This window comes from Nymphalis io, chromosome 7 (genome assembly GCF_905147045.1).
Source record: "Nymphalis io chromosome 7, ilAglIoxx1.1, whole genome shotgun sequence".
NCBI lineage: Eukaryota > Metazoa > Arthropoda > Insecta > Lepidoptera > Nymphalidae > Nymphalis > Nymphalis io.
Genome location: NC_065894.1, coordinates 9,528,526 through 9,547,550, shown reverse-complemented (window position 1 = coordinate 9,547,550; position 19,025 = coordinate 9,528,526). Strand labels below are relative to the sequence as shown.

The 19,025-nt window shown below is 32.3% G+C and overlaps 1 protein-coding gene across 2 annotated transcripts in view; it reads right to left on the bottom strand.

Moving 5' to 3' along the window:
* Nucleotides 1-19,025, bottom strand: part of LOC126769428 (uncharacterized protein CG43867) — a 327,165-nt gene that overhangs the window by 251,115 nt on the left and 57,025 nt on the right. For both annotated transcript variants that reach the window (XM_050488212.1, XM_050488213.1), the window contains exon 2: nt 2,082-2,471. In XM_050488212.1, coding sequence (XP_050344169.1) covers nt 2,082-2,233 — 152 coding nt within the window. In that variant the 5' untranslated portion in view covers nt 2,234-2,471. The remainder of the gene's footprint in view (nt 1-2,081; nt 2,472-19,025) is intronic.

The following is a 19,025-nucleotide window of genomic DNA, read 5'->3' as shown; positions in this document are numbered from 1 at the left end:
GTGACTATGTATAAACAATATTATTTTTTTACATACGAATGTGAATAAAATATGTTGAAGTATATTAATATATGCTTTTGCTGCTTGTGCGATTTTTTCGCGCTTTATTTTCTTTTAATTTTAGTTATATACGTCTATGGTTCAATTAAAAATACATTAAATATGACTATTTAATTTACGTTGGAAAATAAACCAAGCACACATCTAAAGTGCTTGCTAAATAATCGAATCGCAGCCGTATCGTTCACGGACGATATAAACATCACTTTTAACTCATTCATCGCTCAACGACATTATCTGCTATTAATCCAGCACAAACTCGTCGTATCATTTATTTTCAATAATTTGCTCGTTGAAATAACGTTATTACAACATGAGTTCAAGTAAATATTGGTATCGACAATATTAATTAAACTGAATGTGTATTTAAAACAAGTCATTGCTAACTACATTCGTTAAATAAAAAAATAAATAAAAATCAGTGAACTCATTCATGCAACTCAATTATATTTAATGAGACTATGTAATTTAATTATCGAAAAAAGTAATTACGCCGTGTCTTGTCAAACTTTTTTTCCTTGTTACATTAAATATAAATTAAAGTAGAGCAAAGTGACAGCCTTTATATTTACTGTTAACTTTTATTTTAATTACTATAGTTTAATCATATATTTTATCTAAATTGTATAAAATATTACCTGTGACATAAATTATCCAATTTCTGCTTTAGTTGCGTTACATTATGAAAATGTTGTCTGCTGTTATTATTGGAAACAGTTTTAGTTTAATTTATTGTGTAATGCTGTATAAAATTGATTGATTCGGTTCTCTTTTACTGTGCCTGATAAAATAAAAATAAAATATTTCCTGCTGTTGGGCCAAGCCCTTTCCTTTTTGGAACTAACTCCATCAATGCGAGTTGGTGGACACACGAGGCAGATTTTCATCCGCCACATGCAGGTTTCCTCCTTCACCGATAACGACATGAATTATAAATATAATATAAGCACAATCGGAGTCATCGGTTGAGATTCTCGTCTTCAAACCACTGGGCTCCGTTTAAATTAATCTTGTAAAATTACGATTCAAAAGTACTCGTAAAACCGTATTTGAATAAACTATATTTTGAAATTTTGTATACGAAAGTAATTTGACGCGGAGCGACTGAGACTTAATCATAAATTCGGTATTAATAAATTACTTAGAAGTAGATTGAATCATTAGCAAACAAATAATCTACTATTTCAAAATCATATCAATGCGCGAAATATACGTTCGAGCTCCACTAGAACTTGATGATCTTGGATGAATAATAAAGGAATCTCGAATCCGATGACATTATTATAGGTACTTAAAGTACTACTATATTTTATTAAAAATCGATTGTTGTTTAACTAGTTTCTGCCCACGACTTCACCTGTATGGGAGATATTAGCAACCGTTGTCCTTTTCTATACCCCAAACAAAGAGTATGCATTTCATGATGATCGGTTGAGTAGTTAAGACGTAAAGGCGTAACAAGCAAACAAACTCACTGTCGCATTTATAATATTAGTAAACTATATACTATACATATATACTAACAATAGCATGTTAAGTAGTTCTAACAGACGAATAAATTTACTACATACGTAGGTATAATAATATATGCAGTACTATGCATTCCCATAGAATACTCGCTTTGCAATGTAGTTATCTCTGTGGTTTAATAACGCATTTAAAACAGTAAATTCGCTCTTTAAATATTATTTTCTCTGAGAGAAATTATAATATCATTACGGCAAAAGCGATTATATAAATGTATTATGGAGAGCTCAGCTGCAGGTAATAATAGGATAAATTAGTTTATGAGTAACGGGACATAAGCCACGTATTAAATTTGTTAATTGAATTTCATTCTTATGCTCTGAATGTAATACGAATTATAGCTAACTGTTCAACAGTGTCTACAGCGTAATGAGAGCAGTGCTTAATTAGGTAATTAATATTTTAATAATTCAATTAAAGTTTAATTATTGTGTAATATCGATTTCTCGTGAGACTGTAGAGATGAGAAGAAGTAGTTAATATGTGTTTCTTACCTAGGCGGTGGTGGCGGTGGATCCCTCGAACGCCTGGGCAAAAGCCGCGGGCTGTTCGGAGTACTTGCAGATTGCCCCGCTCCACTGTGGTCAGTGAACCTCGACAGTGGATCGAAGATCTGCGACAGTCGCCGCGACCTCTCTTCCGACATCGTCACAACAACACAAAACTCACTAAAACACTATCACATCACGAGAAACACAACTAAAACGTCACTATCCTATCACATGTGAGAACTATTTCGAACGGTCCAAACAATTTAAAGTGCGGAAACAGTTATCGCGCGGTGACAGATGGCGCCTCGCGCGCGTGTTTTGGCGCGCAATCTCACCCGCCATCTTGTTTCGTCTGATCTTTTTCACGGCTTACCGTTCGTTGTATTTATAATTCTGAAAAAGAAAAAAAAAATTAGTTTTGAGGTGGGTGACATGGGAAGGTGAGTCAATTAGTCGTGGAAACGTTGGACTAGCGTCAAAACGAAATGTCAACTGGGTAGGCGATGACAAAGTGCGATAAATTATTGAAACGTTATTCCAGTACACGTGACATTTAAATATTAGCCCCATTTGTATAACTTGATGACAATGAGTTTAGATAAATATATGCAGCACCCACACACGCGTACATACCATAAATAGGTTGTAAATACAGAATCAATTAAAAAGCGAATATATTATGCCATTTTCTGATCTAACACGTTTGTAGATTATGCAGCGTGCACGTAAAAATTATAATAACATCTGACCACGTAATCACGGAACAGTTTAAAACAATAAAAAACGAAGGAACTACGCAATTTTATCTAGAAACAAAACAGCTAAAAAGTGGTTGAAACCGTGTCAGTTTTTATAGCGAGTAAGTCGACTATAAAAGTATTTTTGTTAGCGACTCCCATTCCATCACAGGTTGGTATGATATACAGTTCACTATGAACTATTGCCGAATGCTCGTTACGGACCAGTCATTATACAAATGTTTACATTCAGTTTCATGTCCAATTTGAAATGTTCTGAGGTAAAGATAAAATCAAATAATGGTTCATTAAATCTGTTTATATAGTCACTGCCAACTTCAACATTACCGTGATTAAACAAAAATGATAAAAAAAATACCCGGTTTATATAAAATTATATTTAAAAGCCGAGACGATATAGCTTAGTGGCTATGAAACCACCGAAGAAAGCGGGTTCTAGTGCGTGCAATTACCACTGTTTACATGTATTTGTAATTCTTGAAGCATTTGTGAGGAAGATTTCTAATCCTACTTTATTCGTCCGAGAACGTGTTGATCCCTTCATTATCAAGTTCATTGATTACCGCATCCCGTAATGCTTATCACATCACCGAAGTGAAAAATTACTTTACGGTGTGGCAAATTAAAAAGGTCACTGACCAGAAAATTGCCGGACCCGACAAGATACGAGCTTTGATTAATGTTATCACGGACGTTATCTAGGATACACTTTGAATTGGGGTCAACCCCTTCTTGTGTTACTGACATTTTTATCTGTATATTAAACAGAGGTTTAAAAACAGTTGTTTAGAAGACTTTTCTTTGTTTACTTCATTTGTTGAGGAGGATTATTACATAAACGTTTGAACAATCCATTTTTTTCAGATTTTTTTTTAAATAAAAAAATATGATGTCATTTGATTTTTTAATATAGAATTATTTATTTATAATTTATTTTATAAACGCACTCTATTTGGCTTACACGCTACTGTAGTCTGCCACAAACTATGACAACATGAGTTTTTTACTCGATATGCAAATTAAAAGTTAAATTAAAACACATTGAAAATTTACATTGATTATATTTCCGTGTTGTAGTTATCTTTTTATAACAATTTTAATAAAATATAACTTACTATAAATTAATGGATTTAATTTCGATTCAAGCCCATTCGATTAAAGCATGATTATTAATAAAAAAAAATGTAAAGGCTATTGTTACAACTATTTATTTTTGTAACTAGAGATGACACTTCTGACAAACGAGTACTGCAAATTGATAATTTTTTTTTAATGTAATTTTAATCTCATTTTGAGTTAACTGTTAAATTCATACCTTTATTACACAATGTTGTGCCTAAGCACAAGCAGAAAAAATATATACATAAAAACTTCTTAAAATTGCCAAAGATTAACAATAATTTAACAGAATTATATCGAAAGAACTTAGGAGGTTCTAGATTGTGCAGAACAAATTGGATTTAAAACTTGCAATAAGTATGTAATAAAATATATACTTATTATTGAGAAATACGTAGACATCAACGCGATTAGGAAACGTGGATGTTAACCAAAGGGTTCAAATCTAGGCTAGATAACACTCAGATTTATATCTGATAAATTTTATGTTTATAATTCATATTGTGCTAATGTAAGGTAAAAATATAGCATGTCAATTTTCTCACTGCTGTGCTATGGCCTCCTCTCCGCTTTAGTTTAGTTTTTGGGTTTATACCACAACGCTGCTTCATTGATGGTTAATAGATATATTATAATATGCTGAAAATATATCGTTAAGAAATGGAATGGAATGACAAAAAAATTTTTCAAAGTTCTTTACAGAAGCAGTCACTTGCACCAGTGGATTCATTCATATTATATACAAATACCTATTCGTATTCTAAATTATATTGAACGAAAAATAGAACAAACATATTTTCATTCTAACAAAATAGTTTTGAAAACGTAAGGATATCAAAGAGTACTTTCTAAGGCTTCAGGTGTAGAAGGCACTAATCAATATCGTAGGTCGTAAACAAGCCAGGCACGTTGAAAGCTATTCAACAGGCATCAGATACATAAGAACATTTTTAATGACTTGGGGTAACGTGCTGTCTCATTAGGCCTGGATGAGGATTCCATAAAACAAATACTCATGGAATGTTTTAATTTAAATCTTAGCTTAGATATAAACAAAATAATCCTTGACTTTCTTCGAATGATTTATTTGCTTTAAAACTTCGTTCATCCGATTGAGTTAATACAGTATGATTTGTTTGTTGAATGATTTTAACAAGGTAGTACTACTGTACTACAACATGCTGTTACTGTACTCAGTAACAGCATGTTGTTCCCACTGCTGGGCTAAAGCCTCCTCTCCTCTTGAGGAGAAGGTTTAAAGTTTATTCTATCTTGTTTCTTCAATTAAAGTTAGTGGATATGTAGTAGATTTTCGTCTTGATAAGATAAATTAAAAAAAAACTTATAATTTATGTTATCCTTAAATTGCCAGGACGCATGGCTGCTGTATCTGCATGTATGTGATAGTGAGCCTTTATTAGAAAAGGCGCTGACCAGTACGAATCCAACAAAGGCTTCCTAACAGAAAAAAGTAAAACAAAAGCCCATACGACATTTTAAAACTCTTATACAGTTGTATTTTTATTTAAAACATATATAGTAAAAAAAAACTACGTAAAAAAATAATTACGTAAATTAATAATAGTAATTATTTTTGTTATTGATATTCCATTGTTATTGATATTTAAATTCAACTAATAGATACTTAAATCAGCACATATTAATATATGAAAACAAAATATTCTAATCAGTACCTAATCGCTACGTGCTGATAAATAAATAATCAACGAAAAATAAAACTGACTTGCTTACCATTCCATTAATTCCATGGGAATTATGCTTCGATTATAACGAACAAACTTATGATTACTATCAGTTTATTATTATCTGAGAAGCATTGGCTGATTAGAAATAACACTTAGCACTCCTTGGTAAATGTCTGTTATACAAACACAAGCAGAAGGCAACAATTCGAAGACTACAATTCCTGTAGACGTGAGAAACATTCGTGATCTCTGGGAGACGGTTGGGGTAAGACTCGCAAAAAAATAGTACAAATAGCAAAAGATGTCACTATTGCGGATACAGAGCTTAATCACAAGCAAGCCTCCGACCCTAAGGCTTGAAGAAACAAAACATAAAAAGACTCCGCTGAAAGTAGTATCGGTTTTATTATCAAAAGTAATACCATTTTTGTTTTTACTATTGACATTAATATTATGGCATTTATTTTCATTGAACGCGGTGTTTATTTTTTATTAAATAAATGTTTACATTTATCAATATAAATTATTTAAGAGTAGGTTTAATATTTATTACTGTTGTAAATTTAAGTTACTATTATTATGACATGGTTGTGGAGCGTGGTTAATACTGATTATATTAAATAAAACCAATTATCCAACTCGGCAGCGTTTTATTACAGTCCTCTACGGTGGCAACTCTTATAATTACCCGCCTTTTTTAAGTAAAAACCCTGTTGCTATTCCAAAAATATTAAAAAAAAAAACAAATACAGAAAAATATTACGACATACTAATCAATAAACTATCATAAAATAAATTAATTATGAGAAAATAAAATACATTAAATATGAATTCTAGTAGTCTAGATAGGGTGTTACACTATCAAGATTAATCAAAAAGTTTTATTTTTATCATTTTGGACAAAAACTAAACTAGGCATGTCTAAAAGGATGTGATGTTAGCGTCGCTCATATTGTGACGGGTTTTTGCAGCCCTCATTAGTGTCTGTCTGGATGTTATCCTGCCTTTGTTTTCGCGTAATGGTCCAGGCAGACGTTTTTATATATATTAGATACTTCGAGAACATGTTCAGTAATTTTTACGTTGGATTCTCAGTTAGAGGCGTTTAGCTCAGTTAATAGATTGATCGTTAGGTTATTCATTGAAATTAGTAACATGTTCTTTTTTTATATTTGCCGGGAAGGCAAATGACTCTACTCCACCTGATGGTAAGTGGTAGTAGAGTCCAAACGCGACGACGGTCAGTACAGTCGGGAAGAATGTTCTGCACTAGCCGCCCCCGCCTTGCCGGCCCGCAAGATGCCTCTTCACGCCTCCTTTGAAGGAACCCGGGTTGTAAGAGGAGGAGAACACGTAAGCTGGTAAAGAATTCTATCTTTTGGAAGTGCGACAAAGAAAGGAGTTGCCAAATTTCTTTGTGCGCGATGGAATTGATGTCACAGTTAGTTTGTTATTTGGATTTTTTTTATAAAAGAATCAGTTGCTTTTTTCTGTATGTTGAGGTAAAACGAGGTTAAAATTATAGATGAATATGTAATTTTCTAACTTAGAAATTTTCGAATATTCTTATGTTTTTTTAATATAACATATTGTGCTCCAAAGTTTACTCAATGGTTAATTGCGAATTTTGTTATAATCAATTAGAAATAAAAATAAGTCCTTTATTAAAAATAATATGATTATACCAACGGAACAAGACAAAATTAACATCCAACTGAGCAAAATCATCTTAAAAATAAAGTTAATATTATAACAAATAGCAAATACGTAATAGATTCCTTTATCTTGAAAGCCGTTTCGATAAGACTATCAACCTTAGATTGGGACCTCATTTTTGTACTTCATTCGAAAGATCGATTACCCTAATTTCGTGGCAACCAAGTATCGTAAAGCCTATTTATTCACCGTATCTCGGAAAGCGCCCCTGTGCCTCGTTTACCTTCCTGCGTTTTGACGATAACGTGATTGACTTTACAAACAAATAGATTCCGAACGAAAAAAAATCATCGATAATTTTTTTTAGCATCATTGAAGTTAATCCTTCAACATTCATTATTGTAATATAAGCAGAATCTTTTAAACGAACGTATGGATATAAGGAAAAGTCGAAAATAAATTTTAGATTTATATTCAAGAGCAAGAAATAATATTTCCTTGCATTGATCCGGGACAAAAAAGCAACTCTGCCTCCGCTATGGATATTTACAGACTATAAAGGCTGAGCACACACGCACATAAGAATGAATTCGAGATCGTGCTTCGAAGAGTAGTGTGAGCTGACGCCTTTGTGACGCTTATTATTATTCAATATCTCAGAAAATTCTTACAATAAAATAAAAATAATAGCATGTATCGATAATCTCATTACTTATATTATAAGGTTTCCAAAAAAAACATCCAAACAAAAAGCCTTATGTCCAATCGTCACTAGGTGGACGTGTGAATAAGATCGATGACCTGAACGCAACAGACGTGACATAGATGACAAAAAAAGACACGTCGTAACTAAGATTCATGAACTGCAAGAAAACAGCATTAATTATTACGATCATTCACAAGTTTTGTATACGATCACTAGTGATAGTAAATCACCTATGATATAGATACCTATATAATTGCTAATTTGATGATATTATAAACAATCTAAACTAAAATTATAAATGCAGCAGTTTATTCATTGTTATGCTTTCACATCTTAACTACTCAACGGATCATTATGAAATTTTGCAACTCTCAGGGGGCAGAAAAATACATAGGGTATCTACCACCTACCCGCCCAACTCACACGGGGGCGTGTCACGAGCAGAAAGTTTTATATTTATATAATATCCTGGAACATTTTTCACACGCGGCCATCTGATCCCAAATTAAGCTTGTACAAAGCTTGTGCTATGGAAACCAGACAACTGATATACTACATATACTATTTTTCTTTTATAAATACATACTTATATAGATAATTACACCCAGACTCAAGACAAACAGACATGTTCATGCACACAAATGTCTGTTCTGGGTGGAAATCGAACACACAACCTTCGGCGTGAAGGGAAGTATCTACCAACCACGCCAATCGGCTCGTCAAATTTATACATACGCAGAGTTCGATATGGCTTATTAATAAGAATTTCAGTTCGTATTTCCGTTAGCGCTTATTAATATCATATCGAACCATTATATCGATCATTATAAAACTTTGTGAACATCAAAAAATTTTGGTTAAAGTTGGAAGCACTACCGTGCTTAATATTGTTTCAATATTTAAAAGGTAATCCAAAATAAATTCCATTAATTCCAAGCTTAATACCACACAATCATGGAGCTACAGTTCTTAATTAAACATAGGGATAGAATGTTATACGAATTTAACATCGGTTAAAGGTTTGGGGCCGCCTCGGACGCTATCGACTCTTTTCGCACATGTTTATGATTATTAGTGTTGTACTTTATCGTATCAGCTTTCCACTATACATTTAGTAATGTGTCGTTATATCGATAGCTTTGAAAATATGGTAACCGCTTTTTAAATGGATTAACTCTTCAATTGAATACGTCTTCAATTGAATTAAGTACGAAGAAGCAACAGCTTGTAAAAGTCACATTGCTGGGAAAAAACCTCCTCTCCTCTTGAGGAACAGGCTTGGGGCTTATTCCATCACTCTGCCTTAATGGTTTGGTTAGATTTCTCTTTAGGATCTTCTATACCACCGAGCACGAGATGAATTATAAAAATAATTTAAGCACATAAAAACTCATTGGTTTGCCTGCCTTTCACTTGCCTGGGTTTGAACCCACGATCATTGGTTAAGATTCACGTGTTCCCACTATTGGTCCATCTCGGCTTAACAGGTAATCAGAATAAAAACATCAGTGACACAGTTTCAGAGCCATTCTATTTAGACAAGAGGATCTTGGAACAGCGTAAGCGCTGTGCAATCTATTTGGCACTATGCCCAATAACTGGATACCAGCGTCCCAACATGACCTACTTCAAGTCCGACTTGACTTAAAATAAAGGTTATTCTCTTATCTTATATCTTTCAAATTGTATTACAATTGTATCAGTTTAACGCGTATTAGTGCCGCCATTACACTGGAGCGCTACCAAATCCAGGGGACACTATTGGGCCCCTGAGATAGCATAAGCACTAAGCAATCGATTTGGCAATGTGCCCAATAACTCGCTACCGATGTGTAGTACATCGGTAGCGAGTTATTTGGGTTAACTACTTCTGTCTTAAATCTTATTTGATCTAACCGTTATTAAAATTAATAATATAATCAATTTTACTTAATTACAAGTGTTACAGATAAAAAATATTCCTAGCTTGTGGTTTACCGTTTATTTTCTAAATTAAATATATTTTTCTTATCTAATATTTTCAAGATTTTAAGCTAAAAAATAAAAATTAAATATCGATATTTATATTCTTCACTTCACTGTCCGCTATCTCTTGTGCCAGACAATAGCCCGAGCCAAAAGGCAGATTTTAATTACGAGCGCCGCCTGGAGGCCTGCGTTACTCATTGTGCCTTTGTACCAGCTATGTCTATTTTGAGTCTCATCTCCATAGCTATACATATAAGTATACCATGTGGACTTTATTCATTACTTTATATAATTAAAGAATTCTGATACATTTTTTACACGATAGATAATCTGTTTGTGGTACTCTATTATTAAAAAAAATTTACAAAACTTTAAGGATGGCCTAGTGATTAGGTTAAAATACAAAACTCACAAACGAATTAAGGATGAGTTGGATGAAATTCGGCCACAGGTTAAGCCAGCCGGCATCAGATCCGTTTGGATGGATGGTGGATAAGCTCCAAATTTTCTTTTTCAGAGAGAAGTCGTTTGCCCAGCACTTTGAAAATGTATACGCTGTTACAGTACTTTTATTTTAATAAATTTACATACGTCCAAAGATATACAAATATTATATTTCAATTTATATCAAGTTTCAGCCGTCAAGGTAGAATCTGGAAGGATCTGAATCAAGTGCGGGTTCAATTCTATTTTGTTCTCAATATAATAATTTGTTTATGTTCATAAAATTTCTTTTCGTCGTTTGTTTAAATTTCAGTAGAATTTCTGAGCATTGTACTAACAATGTCCGTTTCCTTAGTCTGTTTTTGGTAATTATATTTGTTCTCTTCAGAAATCTCAATACAATTTATACAATCCTATGCAAATATTGGAATTAATAGTAGAAATGTTTGAAACAGGAACAACGTAATCCCAACCATTTCAGAAGTCACTCGACTACTGATTGTTCGTTCAAATACTTGCGTTCTTCGATTATATACAAATATAATTTTCCTTTACGTCAATATTAATATTAGCTATACAAATACTGATAAAGTTTTGATTTGAATAAGGTGGATGGTATTCCGTTTTGTTATCTTACGAAAATTGTTTTTTTTTTCAACATATGCTCATGTCGATGAACCGAGATAACTCAGTGGATAGAACAAGTGGATTTTAACTGATTATGTGGGTTCAAAACAGTTCGAGTACCTACAAATTTGCTTAACGCTCTGAAGTAATTTTAAATCGATCCAAAAAATTAAAAAAATAATCCATTAACAAATTCCAAAACAATAGCATGATTACTAACAATGATATATGATTAAAAATGAAATATTCAATTGAAATACCAAAACTGAATCTAAGACTGCAATGCAAATGTATCACAAGTTGGTATTCAAATTGTCACTAAGATGTATATCGGTTTCAATGAACAGCTTGTCTGTACCGAGGATGTAAACAGCCGGATTCATCAAATACGACTGTCACTGCAACAAGAGCGTTCTCAAGTGGGTACACTTAATTACAAATCCTTATTTGACTTTCAAGTACACGAGAGCTTTCAGATATATTTGTACTACGAAATCAAGAAAGTTTTAGGTTTTTTTTTTAAATTAATCAAGTATTTTTATGTGCTTTATTTGTGTCTATAATTCATCTAGTGCTCAGCATTGAAGAAAAATATGTCCATTTGCATGTAGCGGACAAAAATCTTCCATGTGTATTCGCCAATCCACATTGGAACATCGTGATTTAGCAAACGTCAAAAAGAAGAGGAGCACTTAGCCGAGCTGTGAGACACTTACTGTTACTTTAGTCTATTTTTTGTTTAATCAAGTAAATTAATATCATGTCTTAATATCGTTCTTTTCTCGAATTTTTTTTTGACAGATTGACATTGTTTCGCGATAAAATTGTAAGCTAATGAATAGAAAGTAAAAAAATAAAATAACAGACAATATATGCCCCACTAGGAAAATACTTCTTCTCCTCTAAAGGAAGAGACCTTATTCCAATATCCTGTTCCAATGCTGATGCTGAATTTGTTGTTTCGCTTCAGCGCCTGCACCAGATGAATAACAAACACATATAAAGCATATGTTAACTTGGATTTTAATAGGTAATATTTTTTTAAATATTTAATATTAAACATTATTTATTGATGTAATATACTCAATAAGATTATTATTTTATATATATAATTATTTGCATATTGGGAAATTTATGAAGAATTTGTATTATTTAATTGAATCAAATAAATCGTGTTTTAGTTTCATTTAAATCGTTGAAGTTCTTAAAAATGTTCATAATATTGGTCCAGTATTTTTAAGAATAGCAACGTAATAGTTTATTTAATGCCGATAATGTTCTTTTTACTTAACATTTTTATACATAGAACTGCTAAAATGAATACGTAATCAACATTTATAATTAAAGATTATTTGAACCATCGACCTGATTTATCCCTTATTTATTTCAATCCCCTTATTCGACCCTCTTTTTTATAGAGAGTATAGAAAAGGATGTGGCAAATGAAACCTAATATCTTCCAGTAATATAAGCCAATAAAGACATACAAATGCTTGATAAAGACAATTTTTAAATTAAATGTTGTTAGGATAATTTTTGGATATTTATTATTTCGGAATAAAATTTAATAATAAAAATTAATAAAAGAAAGTAGTAGTGGGGCTGATAACTAAACATAAAAACTTAACTTTACTGTTGTGGTTATTAAGTCTTCGCAACCACAACAAAAGACATAGCAACTAAAAGTTTATGGTAGGATATTAGCGTTTTTTTTTTTATTTCCATCTGCCCGAAATCACCAAAGTTTCATCACAGTCGGATGAATGGTTTAGGCAATAATAACAAACATACAAACCTTAACGGGCCTGTTGACGTGGTTGGCAGATACTTGCCTTTCACATCGAAGGTTGTGGGTTCGATTCCCACCCAGGACAGACATTTGTGTGTCTGTTTGTCCTGAGTCTGGGTGTAATTATCTATATAAGTATGTATTTTGTCATGTATGTACAGTTGTCTGGTTTCCATAGTACAAGCTCTGCTTAGTTTGGGATCAGATGGCCGTGAATAATGACCCAGGATATTATTATTATTCGTTTTTATTTATTGATGTAAATTAAATCCTTTATGGCTTCGTTACATTCTTATTATGAAGTACATCATCAATTATCTTAAAAACTAAAGCATCTTTGTGATACGACCGTGCAATCTTCCAACGGCGCTTACATTACGGAAGGCGGGTTATAATTTCAATAATGAAAAGAGTGGTTGGTACACTCGAATCTTAACCGAAGATCGTGGATGCATGAACACCACAGAACTTTTGTGTGCTTTATTTATGTTTTGAGACTTTTGGACAGAAGTGGTACAACAGCTAATATTTTGTTTCTTTTTTTATTTACTCGATATTCTATTTTTATTCTTATTAAAAATATATATTTATAATTCACTAATAAAATTAAACTTACTGTTACTTTACTCTGTTTTTTGTTTAATCTTAATATCGTTCTTTTTTCAAATTTTATTTTTTTGACATAATGACATTGTTTCGCGATAAAGTTTTAAGCTAATGAATAGAAAGTAAAAAAATAACAGACAATATATGCCCCACTAGGAAAATACTTCTCCTCTAAAGGAGAAGACCTTATTCCAATATCCTGTTCCAATGCTGATGCTGAATTTGTTGTTTCGCTTCTTTTTTCTTATATGAATTGGCACATATCGTAAATTTAATACGGCAGAATGAAAATTAAGTACAATTTACAATGTTGGCCCTAAGCGTCAATGATTGATGAGGGGTGTGTGGAATGGAACAATGAAAACAGCGTAATTTCAACGACTAAACACACACATATACACACACATACATACATCATCGTACGTAAATCGCTATGAAACAATACGCATTGATTAATTGTTATTAATTATTGTCGTATTTACTTTGTGTGACATTGTTTGAAATGGGAATTTATTAGAAATACGAAGGCTTCTTAGAAGAATCACAACTATTTTATTTTAGGTTTACGTTCAATGCATTTTTCAATTTAATCTAACAGTCCATTCGATACGATTCGCGCGCCACCACTTTAACTTTGACGGTATAATGCATGAAACTTTCAAGCAAGTGCCAACAACAACTGACCGAAGTTTCAACTCATTTTAATGAAGATACACGAACAAACACAAACATTAATAACAACATGCATTGTAGTTAAAAAAAAATCCAAGAAATTAAGTATCAAAAGCCATTTATGACTCGTTCCTCTGTTATTTGTTTTTTGATATAACAATCATCGTAAGCTTTGTAAGATTTAATTCAAGCCGATTATTATCACAATATATAAATTACTTTAGATCGCTGGAATCGTGGCTGCACTCGAAATGGACGATAAACGCTTGCGTTAAAGTTTACGACGTCAGCGTTTGACAGGCCGACGTCGGCTGATGTGATCGAAACAACAGCTCAGCTCGACCTCGTTTATAAAGTTTAGTTTCAAATATCTCGATGTCATTTTAAATTAGGAGAGATTAAACATGGGTTTATAAAAAAAATATCGTTTATTATAAAGTTATAAGTGGCGGAATATCTAATATCCATTATAGTTTATTACCGTTGTGTTAATTTCTTTAAAAATATAGTTTTTAAATAAATATACTGATCACTTTGATCTTATCTTTTGTTTTTTAGATATAGATATAGAATAAAAAGGCGGACGAGCATATGGGCCACCAGATGGTAAGTGGTCACAAACGCCCATAGACATTGGCATTGTAAGAAATGTTAACCATCGCTTTCATGACCAATTCGCAACTAACCTTAGAAAGTCAGATATTATGTGCCTGTAATTACACTGACTCACTCACCCTTCAAACCAGAACACAACAATACCAAGCACTGCTGTTTTGCGGTAGAATATCTGATGAGTAGTGGAGCTAGCACAAAGCTCTTGAAATAATTTGATTGAAATTCATGTAAGCACCCTGAATTTTTTGAGGAAAAACTTATGGAGATCATGAGAGAGAAGTAAGTCTGCATATATGGAACTACCACCGACACACCGAACTGAATAGATCAGCGTTAAAGAGGAAATCCCTTAACAGGAATGTAGACCTTTTTCCAGCAAAAGTAAAGTTTATTTTAATTGAAAACTAGTCTTAAATACAAATTCAAAAAACAAAAATGTAAAAATAAATACTTGATACCATACATATGTTTTATATTAATACGAATTAATAACAAAAATACGTGTACGTAAGGACGTACAATTTCAGTTTTAACTGACGTAATATTATATTTATTACGCAATCGAAAGACTGGATGTTTTCAAAACAATACATCGATATATAATTTTCTGTTAATCGTTAGTCATTTCGAATACTTGGAAATGATAAAATTAGCGGCGGTAAATAAAAAGACAGGATACGGATCTGGGTCGACGCGGCTACGTATTAATGGCTGTTATGCAACTCGATGATTTGTGACAATCGAAATTCGTATGTGAAAGAGATGATTTTCATTTGTAGACTATATAAAAGAAAAAATATTTTGTTTATTAATTTGAAAAATACATGCTTTATCATTTATTACAGTTAGTAATCGTTATTATACGGATGTCAAAGTTACCTTCAATAATTCATAAGTGAACAAAAAAATATAATTTAACAACAATTATAAATAACTTATTTGTACCATTTCGAGAGAATTTTGAACGATTATCTTTAAAAATATTAATTTAATTGAAAATTTAATTGAAAATTGTTTGAGAAAATTTAACAGTTAATCTATTGCACTTATATGTTGATGAGCCTTAGTTTATGAGATAATTAAAAAGTAACAGCCTGTAAAAGTCCATTGCTAGACAGTTTTCCTCTCGAGAGGAAAAAGTATAACTTATTCCACGCTGCTCCAATGCGACAGAAATCACGGTGATACAGGTTTGAACCTGCAATCTTAGTTTGAGATACGTGTACTCTAACATCTAAGCCCGGCTATCTATACAAATAGATTCCAAATGCATTTAGGTAATTTTAACCATTAATTAAATTCTTTTCGAATTCATTCAATCGTTTAAACGTTAAAGGCGAACTCATGCCTGCAGGCATTTTCTCCCAGTACAACCTTTAGCTTTCTAGCGTTAGGTAAACAGAAATATAGGACGGCAGGTCTAAAGACAGTATTCGTTAAATTACATCAACAGTATATTATAATAAATAAAGTATAAACACCTAAAGTATATAAATATTCAATTATTGTCTACGCCCAACTAATTTCCGGAGATCCAACGGTAAATGGAACTAAGGAATACCTTTCCTCTGTTTACAGTTTACATCATAATTTATTTGATCTGATCATTTTGACATAATCACTTTCACGTTATATATATTCAATAGCGAACTTAGACAGCGCGATTCATGAAACTGGATATTGCTACAGAGTAGAAATACACATAGTAACAGCCTGTTAATGTCCCACTGCTGGGCTAAGGCCTCCTCTCCCTTTTGAGGAGAAGGTTTGGAGCTTATTCCACCACGCTGCTCCAATGCGGGTTGGTAGAATACACATGTGGCAGAATTTCAATGAAATTAGACACATGCAGGTTTCCTCACGATGTTTTCCTTCACCGTTAAGCACGAGATGAATTATAAACACAAATTAAGCACATGAAAATTCAGTGGTGCTTGCCCGGGTTTGAACCCACGATCATCGGTTAAGATTCACGCGTTCTTACAATTATTAACTTAAGTTAACAAAACTACGAAAATAATTTAGAGGGAAAACCCTTAGAAATAAATCAAATTTCATAAATATTGATAAAAAATTTCTCAGGATATCATAATTTTTTATATATTCATAAGTTACATACTTATAATGCACGCGCGTCAACTGATTGAAAAGGAAGTACTCGTAAATCAACAAAATTGACGTAATGTTGCTCTACTGCAAAAACTGCACTAGACTGTTAGACAAACTGATTAGACAATTAAAGTGGTCACAGTAATACCCGCGCTGTTGTCTAAACGTGCTCTGAATTTAGTCACGTGTAAAATCATCCTTTAATGATAGAATAAATTCAGACGTGAATAAATACCAAACGCAACCTGTTTGAGCTCCACTCAGACGGGATTATAGTCTTGCACGTGGGCCTCCGTCTGAAATGACTATAAGGATTGTACAAGCAATAACAAAAAAGCTGTAGAACATGTTCGTTATTATCTAACGTTTTATTTTGTAATATTTCTTTGATCTTTCAATTCGTAAGGAATTGTCTATTGTTATATTATATCACGAAGGCATTGTTCATTGTCTAAAAAAAATATATATTTCATTTGAATTTCGAATTACTTATATAAAAAAATCTTTCAAGTTATATTATCTATTTCACTATTTACAATATTCATATTCAAATCCTCATACCTTAATACCCATTATATAACTATATCATTTTATAAGCTGTCATTCCGATATTCACTTGATAGTCTTCTTACTGATAATACTGGAATTGTAAGACATTTCCAACCTGACACTTAAGACGTTATCTCGTTTGAACAAGAAAATCCTGTAGCAATGTGAATTTAAATTCGATTCCAAATGTAAATCACTGGAAATAGACAATGCATCGAATACCAGGAACCGAATTGCATATAAGTGTGTGCATGTATAATTTTTCACGCATCGCCGCACATCCGCACAGTTTATGCATTATCAGCAACAGTTTTATGTCCACATTCGTTATTTTAACTGCCCTCGCTTCATTTGGTTTCAATCTGTCTGAATTAACATTCAGTGTATATAATTTTGTGTTTTAAAATCATCAATCACGTAAACCATTTTATTAGTACTGGTGTAACTTTTACTTTTATTTAAATAATGTCATTTCTCATAAAAAAAAACATGCAGTTTTAATTTATCGTGTTGGCAATTCATTTTATATCAGTGCCTTTGTGTATAATTTATTTTTAACAATAAATATATATATGACGAAAACTAATTTAATGTTAGTCCGCGGCGCGGGATTTTGGTCTGTCAAATTGTCAATACAAAGATGAAAAAATATTATAATATATAAAATATATATAATAGTAAAAATAATGTGAAATGTAAATGTATATGTAGATGTAGATATAAATGACTATTAACGCGGATTTTCCCACGTGTTGAGAGATGTTAGGAATGTAAAAGGTAGTCTAGGTGTTTAATTTTGATTCAAGCTTGCTTCATACCATTTTATCAAAATCGGTTCAGTGGTTTAGCCGTGAAAGCGAAACATACGGCCAGACAGTTACTTTCGCATTTATAATATTAGAAGAGATTTATTAGAATTCAAAGTCACAATTAACGGAGCGAAACGTAACAAAAAAACATATACTCCAAATATGTCACGGACACAAACGTCTATGGAGTACAGTTAATAAAATAATAAGAAAATCATTGTTTTATATTTCATTAATATCGAATTAAAAGCCGAGATGGTTCAGTGGTAAGAGCGCGTGAATCTTATCCGATGATCGTGGGTTCAAACCCGGGCAAACAAAACGAATTTTCATGTGCTTAATTTGTGATATAATTCATCTCGTGTTGACGGTGAAGGAAAACATCGTGAGGAAACCTGCATGTGTCTAATTTCACTGAAATTCTGCCACATGTGTATTTCGCCCACCCGCATTGGAGCAGCGTGCTCCACAGCTTATTCCACAGCTCCAAAAACCTTCTTCTCAAAAAAGGTAGAGGAGGCCTTAGCCCAGCAGTGGGACATTCACAGGCTGTTACTGTTACTATAATATCGAATTTAAATTTAATAGCTAGTATTTTATTGCGTATATCTTGCGTTATATATTATAAAATAATAGCTTATCTTAAAACTTCTGGTGTTATATTTTCACTTGAATTTATACACATAAGTTTCTTTTGAATGTTTAATGGTGCTTGTATGTTAACGTCTATTCTTTGAACAAAATTCAAAACTTTATGAGTTAAAGTCTGCTTTCAATGTCTCCCTTGACGGTTGGTCGTCTTTATAATTCCTTC